The sequence below is a fragment of the Haplochromis burtoni genome, unplaced genomic scaffold (assembly GCF_018398535.1).
Source record: "Haplochromis burtoni strain Fernald_Lab_line unplaced genomic scaffold, NCSU_Asbu1 Contig_118, whole genome shotgun sequence".
In the NCBI taxonomy this organism is placed as follows: domain Eukaryota; kingdom Metazoa; phylum Chordata; class Actinopteri; order Cichliformes; family Cichlidae; genus Haplochromis; species Haplochromis burtoni.
Window position 1 is genome coordinate 34,858 of NW_024582479.1, and position 10,729 is coordinate 45,586.

The following is a 10,729-nucleotide window of genomic DNA, read 5'->3' on the forward strand; positions in this document are numbered from 1 at the left end:
TGTTTATTTTATTCTGTTTCAACTTTATGCAGTGTTTATACTATAAATACATGTCCAATATAGATGTTATGCATGAATCAGCAACTAAAGGAGCCTGTGAGGGTTCTTCTAGAGAGAAGGAATAAAGGGATCACAGTCTGTGAAGCAGAAAATGATTCATAAACCATGTAAAGAGGACCGCAGTTGGGCTTAATTAAACACAAGTAATGCTCCACATAAACAAAGAAATCAAAGCTTTAAATACATTTCTTAATATATCTAATTATCGCCGTAAACTGCGCACTTTGGCAAATCTTCAGCGATCAAAACCTAAGTGACATTTCACTTCTCTTAAACTGACAAATCCAGTGTTTGCAGTGGTGTATGACCTTAGAAACCAGTGCTAACATAACAATAGGACATTTATTTAAGGCAGGATCACCTGTTGCCTATTTTGTGTCATTATATCTCAAATACGACACTCAGCATGCAAATAACTCTCCACACGATTGGTCCACTAAAAGGAACAGTATCCCGAAGAGTCAGGCGCAAAGGGAAAAATTTAAAAGAACAGCACTGTCTTGTGCAGAGGACATTTATACCCTTTCATCCTTATGCTTAAACTCAAATTGTAAATGATTAAATACTAATGCTTGGCCAGTAAAAATCATTAAACTGCTCTTTAGCACACTGAATGACAAAAAAAGTGGCTTTATAAAAAACAAAGTGTGCTTTTATGCTTGCTTTTTTTGTGAAGTGACAACAAGCCACAAATGTCCTGAAACTCAATGGTTGAAAAAAAAAATATTCCCAGTGAAAAGCTGAAATCAGTCCTTCTGCTATGTAGAAAAACTAAAAAAAATCCAGGCCTTATAGAGCATTATTTGTGTTATCTGTCCATCTTACACATCATTATGAGCAATAATTGTCAATAAACGTGACGTGTCTGTATAGGGTTTTTTTTCCCGAGCAGCAGACATTTTGACATGCCATGACAGGAAGCACACAGGTGTGTTAATGATGGTTGCATTCCACTTAAGGGAGGCGCTTCCGTACGGCATGCTGCTTCACACTGGCAAGGCTTACTGGAAGAGGTAATCCAACTGGGCCGTCATTGACTAAGTGTTGTGCGATTCCTGCTGCGACCACTCTATCCTGCTCAACTTTATGACATCATAAAACATCATCAATCAGAAATGCTTTATTTCATTATATACCACAGAAATATGCTCTGGTATTTGTGTTCCTGTCACTGAACAGCCCTTCTCAAACGGTCTCTCTGCACAGCACGGGACCTCTTCTGTCTATCTGCAATGTTGTAGCCAAGGCTCTGTTTGAGGGCAGGGAAGACAACCCCAGACTGAGATGTTCCACACCTGGGAAAGGATATGTGGATTTAACTCTGGGTGACAAACATGCTTGGCTTTTTTTTCTTTTTGACTCAGAAACCTCGATCTCTCTTGCAAAAGGCAACTCTGGGCTATTATGCAGCCAAGTTTTGTGAAAATTAGCACAACAGGGCTTTGAGGAATCTGTTTTGTGCACTGTGACAGAATACAAAATCAGACAAAATTACATACTGTTTTTCTGGGAATGATTGAAGGCCAAGTTTTGGTAATTTGTTTTCTTCTAAAGACCCGCTGAAACACACAAAGAAAATTAGAAACTGTTATCATAATTTTGCTGCTTTGAAGGCTTTTGTATGTCGCTGATGATGAAAATGATAATGCCACTTCACCGAGTTCCATCTGAAAGGTAGGCCTTAGCCATGATGTACTTTTCTGGGGTGATTTTCTTGTTTGAAACGATGTCTCTGAGCAGTGCTTTCACACGCACGATCTAGATGACACAGGGTTGTACTTTAAGTAACTATTTTAAAAGCCACAACAAACAGAGCTACTAAAACACTGAATAGCTAAGCGTTGCCCTTCAGGCACTTACCTCCTGAGACTGTAAGCTGTTAGCATTATATAGCTGTCGGATGATGATCTCACACTCCTGTAGTGTGGGGGCCCGTGGGGGCTGGGAGGAACTGCTGTGAATTCGGAGAGGCTGCAGTGAAGTGATGAGGCGCCCATTGGCCTCCGTGCCATGGTCCTGCCTGGCTGAATCCAGAATTTCAGTGCTTGCTCCAATGCTACTGCAAGTCAATGAGATAATGTCATTGAGGGCGATGTATAACATGTATAAGGCAGTTTAGGTTGAGAATACCTGGTTGTTAACTCCCCCCACCCCCACCCCCCCACAGACAGGGGACTAGGTTCAATTCACTGGCCCACTTTGCTTCCAGCAGGATAATTCATGATGTCTCAAAGCTCAGATCATTTGAAACTGCTTTCTTGAACCTGATAGTGGATTCCTGTACTCAAATGGCCTCCACAGTCACCAGATCAAAAGCCAACCTGGTACTAACAGGTCAAGAAGTTTATAGACATGTAAAAAGGCACATATTCCAGAAATCAAAGGGCTCAGACTGCAGACCAGACCAACAAATAACTAATTACATACTGGCTTTTGCTTCTTTACATGCTTCACGTTCATATCCTCATGCTGTTTTATAGTGTTAATTTAACATGCACTATAATACTTGTGCACCTACATCACTACCTAATATGAGACAGCTGACATCTTGTTTTTCTGTAAAGTGATTAAAACACAGAGCTTGAATTAGTGTTCTCCTGCTTTTGATGGTTGCCTTACAGTAGGCTGTTATCTGAGCTTATCTGAGTATCTGCTTAGTAAGTTATTAATGAATGGCTGTTGTGCCATCATATCCATATTACTGCATCTGAATCTAATTTATCCATCAGTTCTTGTGTGCATAGCTTTGAAAAAAAAAAAGGGGGGGGGGAGCTAAGATAATTTATGAAATATAACCATACTTTGTAAATACTGAGCTAGATAAGTAGCTGAAAAAGGCCCACCACTCACCCGAGAGCCTGGTCCTGCAAGAGTCTCATGTCCTGCAGTGGCTCCTCCACGTACAGTCCAGTATGGGCTTGACTGCCCTGAGTGGGTGGTCTACAGTTTTGTCGACTGTGTGCAACTCGTAGAAGAAGAAGGATCAGACATTAAGTTTAGGTGGCACCTAAATGAAAACCTAATAAGTCATTATATGTGCTTAAACATGTTACCTTTTCTACTTGACTTAGGAGGCTCCATTATCAGCTTATACTTCAACTCTGCAACATCCATAACAACAGAACTTTAATGTACTGTACACTGCAGGTGGGCTTAAACAACCAGTAAGCAACCCATGAGTCAAAACAGGCCTTGCTGCAGCAAGGATGCAACGACGGATGACCGGGGAGTCTCCTGGTGGGTGGTGATATGTTATTATATGGAACAGCATGCGGCTCGCTCTGCAAAGTGACACCGGATATCTGCCCACCTCCCACTGAGAAATCATTAAAACTAAACTCTGGAGTTGCCATGCGTCCACCATACCTAGCCTGACCTTGTCTTGTCAGGAGACAGGAGTCACAGACTCTGTGAATTCTTTAGATAATTATTTGACTTTGTGAGCCATGAAATAGGGTGGTTTCTTGAATGCCACAACCCTTCAAAATTCCCCACAGGGAATAATTGAGTGCTCTATCTGTCTAACTATCCACTATTAAAAAATCTCAGAAAGGCCAAATTACAGCATTAATTAAAGGCATGTGAAAACTTACTTTTGCTTACTTCATTCATTCCACAAAGCATTCTGCTTTTACTGCTTTTAAAAAGACCTAAGGCCTGCTGTCACTGACTTCTATGCTTTTACAAATAATTAACTTACACATACAAGAGTTATGAATGCACTGTTTCTTCACCTTTATTCTCCCGTCTGAGGTTCTCTATCTCTGCGTGGAGCTTCTTCAGTGTTTCCTTGTGCTGTTCTTGTAGGAACTGGACGTTTCTTTGCAGTGAAGCAACTCGGAGGTCCGTGCTGCCGCTCTGACAGGACGTCTCTGCCGCTGCTCTGCCCGCTGGCTTGATAACAGGTAGCGGGAGCCGCTGTTCAGGGTTAGCCGGTAAGCGTCGTAGCGAGCAAGGCTTCTCTAGCCGCCCTCTGGTCCAGTGTGGCAAATGGCGCACCGGTGGCAGGTTATGACTTGACATCGCTCTCCGCTTTAGTACTTCAGGCCTCCCCTGACTGAAATAGCTCGCTGTTTCACCCTTCCCATTGTTTTCCAGTGAAGACAAGTTAGCTATAGGTACTCCTACTTATAACTATTTTCACGCTCGTTTGGCACGCGCTCGATCATACACAACGTTGCCGTGACAACCAAGATTCCTTTTTTTTTCTTTTTCAGCCCTGACGTCGATCTTTCAGGCCAGCTGCGCATCCTTTCTTTTATCTTATTTCCTCTTCTAATATGTATTTTAACTAGTTTCAATTTGTTTTTGCTCAAATTAAATGTAGAAGTCCTACATAATATTCAAGACTGTTTTTAAAACTGTATTTATTATCTTTAACTTAAAAAATGGTGTTTTGCTATTATGTATCCCCCAATGATTTGTTTTCGGTTTTCTTGTACTTTAAATGTATTTAGGCAGTTTATGTTAATATCGGTCCTTGCTATAAATAAAGTTTTTTTTGTTTTGTTTTTTTAATAGAAACTCGGTCTCCTTGGCTACAACGCTTGGCCAAGGCAGATCTTACGTCCAACCGGAAGTTTATAAAAAATTTAAAATTCGCTGTATAGTTGTCTTTACTTAAAAATCTACCTAAAAGATTAGACTGATATTTTTGTGATTAGCATGTGTACTTGCCGATTTTCTTTGCCTTACCATTTTATATTGTATATTTACATATGTCAAAACTCACTGTATTGTTTGCTATTTTTATTTATAAATATAACTGAGTTGCATTGAAACTTTGTTCAACTATTAATAAACAAATGGTAATTTTTTTTGAAGGTGGTTGTCACCTTCTCATAACCACCCCCAGTTTTTGAAAGCCTGATTGAGTTCAAGATAAAATTATTTATTTTATAATTGAACCACCTGTAGACAGTTTGCAAGTTTTAAGCGTGTGTATGATTCTGAGCTAAAGATGAAAAATCACATGTATTTAGTTCCAAGGAGAAGAAGGAGTGATAGGTATCCGGGGCATCATCAACCCCAAATTCATGATGTGTAGAGCATCATGTTTTAGGCGACTATTAAATCAGATATTACTAACTTTGGGTTAGGTCTGTTTAGAAGAACCTACCCATGTTTTTCTTCCTGATAAATGTCCTTAAAGGTGGGTTAAATTTTCACAAAGGTGGTTCTCAAGCTTTTTTTTTTTTAATTTTTATTTTAACTGAGTGCACTCACACATGACTGAAAGCTGCAAAGGAAAAAGGTGCCATCATGCATTTCTGGTAGCACCAGTTTCTGTTAAGAGGATCGTGGTTTATGATGGTTTACGTCACTGTGTTTGTGGTTTATAGACTCAACCATTAGTGAGGTGGCTGTTTTCATTTCCGTAAAGCTGCAGTAGCTGTCACTGTGAAGGTGGTTAACTCTGCTGTTATCACTACAAGGGAAGCATTGAAATAAAACTGAGATGTTCCCATGGTTTTATTCTGTGCTGGTAAATTCTAGCAACATACAAAAAAAATTTTTTTGTTTCCTTTCATGTTTACGGGTTGCATAAGATGCTACTGGGGGGCACTTACTGAGAAATAGGTCAAAAGCCACAGAGTCCCTCTTGCACTGCCAGCTTCTTAAACACAGGGGGCCTTCTAATAAAAGTAGTCTTGAAAAGCAAGTAAAGAATGCCAAGTTTTTACACCCGAATCGATTTAGTTGAAGAATACACATGTAAAGCTTCAGGTCAAGTAAACCAAGTCACCACAACAGTTAATGATCTTTCCTTTCACTTTATTCATGATGTAGCTTCCAAACAGTAAATATTACATCACACACACAGGGACACTGAGCTAGTGTCTGTTATGGATATGACAACATTTAAATGCTTTTGCAACATTAAACAGACAATGTGGATGACTGAGCTGAAGGCCTTGTCTTTGGGAATGTATAGGTGGTATGGTGCTGTTCTCTCCATGCCAACAACAATAACTTAAATTACAATATTTACAAGTTTTACAGAATTAGTAACGTAAAAGTGTAAAAAGAAATCATTTGGGTACGTCGTTTAGCAAACATACAAAACAAATTAACCAAATAGGTGACAGGTTTCCTGATTGAGTGCACCAAAGTAAAAACTACTCTTCACTTGCACTCTCTTAGGTATCTCGAGTTTTGCACCCGTTGTCTTCATGGTGCTTTTGAGTCCTACTGGAGACAAACATCTTTATGATTGTATGGGACAGTAAAAAGTGACACATGCTTGAGGTTTTGTTTTTGTTTTTAAATTACGAGGGATCTGAACAGAGCAGCAAGTGCAGAGACAGGGAGCCCGTAGATGATTTGATTTGTGGAATGTACACTTAAACATCTGCATACATGTAGAGCAAAATCTGCATTTCACAGAAACTTGACAAAGGGCAACAAAGAAAATGCACACAAAGGATATGTTGATGAATCTCTCCTCCATTCTTTTCTGCTGACAGGCGTCACTGTAAACGGTCTTCAGACGTGACCACACAACCCCACCTTCATTAACTTGTAAAAGCTCGAGAAATTACACGTTAGGGGAAAGAAAGTACTACAGGTCCTAGATGTGCCACTTTTTATTCCTCAAAGTGGTATTTTACTTTTAGCTAACCACATCCACGCATTCAGTTGGAGTCAAAATTAAAATATTTCCCATGTTACGGAGCTGTCACAGCTTCATCCGTGGCACCACAAACAGCACTGCTTCACAAAACCAAAGCATGCAAACAAACTCTTCTTTAAAAACTTTTGTTTTTAAAGCAGCTGAAGGAGATTTTTCAGCTGGACCGCATTTTAGGTTGTTGGGATGAATGTCAAAAAGCTCAATGTAAAAAAACAAATAAAAAAAACCCCACACAAATCTTAGCACTTCAACATGTCACTTTTCAGAAGTCAAACAAAAGGTAAAAAAAAAACCCTTACCCACTACAATAAAATAAAGCACAAACACAATCAATGCATTTTTTTTTGTTTTCAGTGTAAAGAAATCTCTTTTCCATTTTCTTCAAATAGAACTCTCTCATAGCTTATATCATCTCTTTGTCAACACTCCCACATCTAACATTACATTTTGACAGTAAATGTATTACAACTAAAACTGCATTAAAAACGTATATAAGCAGATCTCCTGTCATAAACAAGTCAAAGTATCTACAAAAACTGGACACGTTTACCATATTCCACTCACGGTCTTTCTGTACAGTACTTTAACAGTGCAAAAACATTCAGACTTCAGCCCCAAGATCAGCCTAAATGTTAAATATCTAACATTCAGTCTAATATTTATGCTGTTTCTCTCCAGACAGCCCCTACATTCAGATTTGATTATACTTGCTAAATGAGTTGACAGATAAAAGATTAAAAGACAGAAAAAAAAAGTGGAATTCATGTGAAGGCATAACCAGCCCCAGCAGCACCTAAGCTTCTGTATACCTGAAGAATATAGTCCAGGTTATTGCAGCATTTTTAACATGATTGTGATCAAAGATGCTAAGAGACCACGTTCAGCCCCTTCTGAATTAAAAGCTATACCCACGCTTTAGCGCTGGGTAACGAGTGTTTTCTGGACCCATTCTCTGCCTTAATACCAGCCACCTTTTAGAAAACTAATCAAATTAATCCCTTCGACACCGCACGTTGCAAGCAAAAAGGCATGGTCTTTGATATTAAGCAAGTATAGAATCATTAAAGTGTCAGATAGTTTTTTCTTCTTCTATATAGCAGTTTAGTTACCTAAAGTTAATCTAAAGCAAACACACATACACAAAAAACAAAACTTTGAAAGAAAAAAAAAAAAAGAAGTTATTTTGGCAACGGTTTTGAAACAGTGCGTGTGCACTTCTGGTCACCAGTTGTAGTAATGCCGCATACTGTACACTTCCTGTCAGCAAGAAAATAATTACATAAACCCCAAAAGAGGAAAAAAAAGCTTAAAAAAAAACAAAAAAAACAACACAGGAAAGCAAACAAGGGGTATAAAACAGATGTAGATTTGATGAGGATGATAGTCGGACAATCCAACTTTTTTTTTTTTTTTTTTAAATCAGCACATGTCCACAGCACTTCCCCTCCAGTTTGTGATCCTGTGTGACCATTTTGTCTATAGTTGCGCACTGCAAGGTCATAGCAAGGATATCTGTTGATCTTCAAAAGCTATGCGTTTAGATAAGTACCATATGTGGCTAATGTGAATACTTGGAAATAATTGCTCCTGAATGCGATACTTGAAGTGAGGGGAGTCTTCTTGGCATTTTCAGAGCCGGAAGCAAAATCCTCTTTACGTCCAACACGTGTTTGGAGAACCATGAGAGGCGTGTGGAAATTTGGTTAGTAATGTGCGGGGCGCAAACAACTGTCATACTTTCCACATTCCCCAAAATAGTGCAGGGCTATCATATACAGAGCCCTGCCTGCAAAGCTGTGAGGCGCCGTTCAATGCACTCTTTACCTGCAGACACAAAGCAAAGGGAAAGAGAAAAAAAAAAAGCACAAGTCATGATAAAGCAGCCTATCTTACTTGACTTTATTACCACAGGACCGATGAAACACTTTGAATTTATCTGCACAGATTCCCACCAATGAGAGTGTTAGCTCGAGGAACATTCCTGAATTAAATGGTGGTTCTTAGCTGCTGATGCTGAGTGGAGACATTTTCTGTTACTGTGATACGGTGATACTTACATTTGCTAACACTGATGATGTCATCCTGTCCAGTGAGCAGCAGAGACAGGCCCTCCATCAGTAAGAGAGCTTTGTGGTAGCGCAGGACTGATGCTTCCCCCTGGTGGAACATCTCATCCAGTGCAGCAGCCTGAACCTGAGAGGACAGAGTGCTCAGGTCAAAGGTTTGATCTTGTTTTGAGTAAAATATTATATTAAATAATATGTCAAATGCTAACCACACAAAAGGGGGGGGCTGTTAAGCTTTTAATGTGGCAGAACAGTTAAGAGCTGACCGGAAAGCTGGGAGAGAAAGTAGTGGAAAGACAAGACAAGCCGGATTCAAACCCAGGCCTCTACAATAATATTACGGCATATGGGTTGCCTACTCAACCCTGGTGAGCCAAACCAGCACCTTGACAAAGATACTTTTATATCTAAAGATTCTTTGGTCAATTTCCCCCTATGTTCTCCTCTATTTCTCAATTATCCGACTTTTCTTTCGGTTTACCATCTGCACAGTGTGGCTGAACAGCAGCCGTTCCGCTGTGATGGAGGTGATTTGGTCCATTAGGCGATGCTTCCGGGTAAAGAAATGCTCCAGACGGCTGTTGAGTGAGCGGCAGGATGCCACACTGGACTTGTACAGCTCATTTAGTTTTCTCACAACTGTATATGGAGAGAAATTTGAAAAACCAAACAAAAAAACCCAAACAACTAAATACATGAATCATAATTTATATATATATATCCATCCATCCATCCATCCATCCATCCATCCATCCATCATGGCAATTTTATGTTTTTAAGACTGCCACTGAAAAAATGAAAAGGCTTATACCTTGTTTGACAGTAGCAGATGGGTAAAGCTTGCCCTGTTTAACTTGCTCCATTGCTGTGTGTAAGGCATTGGACAAGAGTTCTGCAGTTTTAAGGTAGAGAACCAGCTGTTCTGCATGACTGAGGAGGCAATCACACGTAAAGTACTTTAAGTTAAACTCAATTATAAAAGGACAAATGACACATTAAACACAATCGATACTTGTAGGATAAAAATCTGAATCACAGGTTTCTGTTTAAGAAATATTCAGCATCAGAAAATTCACTAGAGGCAGTCAAAAACCATCAAATGCAACAACTACATTTACACTTCAGATTAAAGTCTTCCCAAGAAAAAAACAAAAAAAAAAACTTGAGAATGCCAAAAATTCTCATCCTCTACAAATGAGAGTGCCTCAGGCTTTTTACTTTTGCCATGGTGTCCTGAGCAGCAGGCACTTGGGCAGTTTTCTCTTTTCTATTTGCTCCCAGCACTCTCTGGGCAAAATGCAAATGTTCTTCATTTCAAGCTGAAGTACACAACAAAAAAAGTCCCGGGTGCATAAAAACACAAAATGACCTACATGATGACTCCTTCACTACAACCCGCTGCTTTTACTTTAGTTTTTGTCCTGCAGCAAAGATGCATTCAAGCATATAAGCTTACAATTACATTAACATTACAGCAACAAAAATAAAAAATAATTAAATGTATTCCAATTTCTTTTTTCCATAGTAAGTCTCTGAGGCACCAATACAATTTAATAAAAATGTCCAAGACCCCAGAGGCTTATCACCAAACGCGGCGTAAAGCCAGGAAATCGCCAAGGTATCAATTCATCCAACAAAGAGGCACAGCCACAGCAGATACGGCCTTACCTCCACTCTCGGCTCAGCGAGCTTATCTGATCTGCTACCAGGCTCTGCTGCTGAAGGAGAGAGAGATGAGAAAAGTCCCCCTGCTCCCCTGTCACTGTAGCACCACGGGCAGCAGCCACCTCCATTAGACACAGAGCAAAATCCAATGTGAACCGCAGCCTTTGCACAGTGTCTGTATGCTCCTGCTGAACTCCGACAGGCACGGAAGAAAGACAGGCAGAGAAAGGGAGGGGAGGGTATAATGACAGAATTTTAAACGGTGGACACCAGAATGAGGTTTTGCATTCAATCTCCATGGGTT

General features: G+C 39.8%; 2 protein-coding genes across 5 annotated transcripts in view; both read right to left on the minus strand.

The window, feature by feature from the left end:
• Nucleotides 1-767: 767 nt before the first annotated feature.
• si:ch211-222n4.2 (uncharacterized protein LOC101885505 homolog) lies at nt 768-4,252 on the minus strand. 2 transcript variants are annotated; one of them, XM_005951111.3, is made up of 7 exons: nt 3,795-4,252; nt 3,114-3,161; nt 2,911-3,025; nt 1,921-2,116; nt 1,718-1,818; nt 1,560-1,619; nt 768-1,355 (listed from the first exon to the last, which is right to left on the minus strand). In XM_005951111.3, the coding sequence occupies exons 1-7, from the start codon at nt 4,081-4,083 to the stop codon at nt 1,229-1,231; spliced, it is 936 nt and encodes a 311-aa protein (XP_005951173.1). In that variant the 5' UTR covers nt 4,084-4,252; the 3' UTR covers nt 768-1,228. The 2 variants fall into 2 exon arrangements, with proteins under 2 accessions (XP_005951173.1, XP_005951172.1); XM_005951110.3 differs by having other exon boundaries at nt 1,921-2,119; nt 3,795-4,251.
• A 1,562-nt stretch (nt 4,253-5,814) lies between these two features.
• Nucleotides 5,815-10,729, minus strand: part of ulk1b (unc-51 like autophagy activating kinase 1) — a 25,610-nt gene continuing 20,695 nt past the window's right edge. For all 3 annotated transcript variants that reach the window (XM_042223688.1, XM_042223687.1, XM_042223689.1), the window contains exons 25-27: nt 9,242-9,399; nt 8,752-8,887; nt 5,815-8,518 (exon numbers count right to left, since the gene is read on the minus strand). In XM_042223688.1, coding sequence (XP_042079622.1) covers nt 8,463-8,518; nt 8,752-8,887; nt 9,242-9,399 — 350 coding nt within the window. In that variant the 3' untranslated portion in view covers nt 5,815-8,462. The remainder of the gene's footprint in view (nt 8,519-8,751; nt 8,888-9,241; nt 9,400-10,729) is intronic.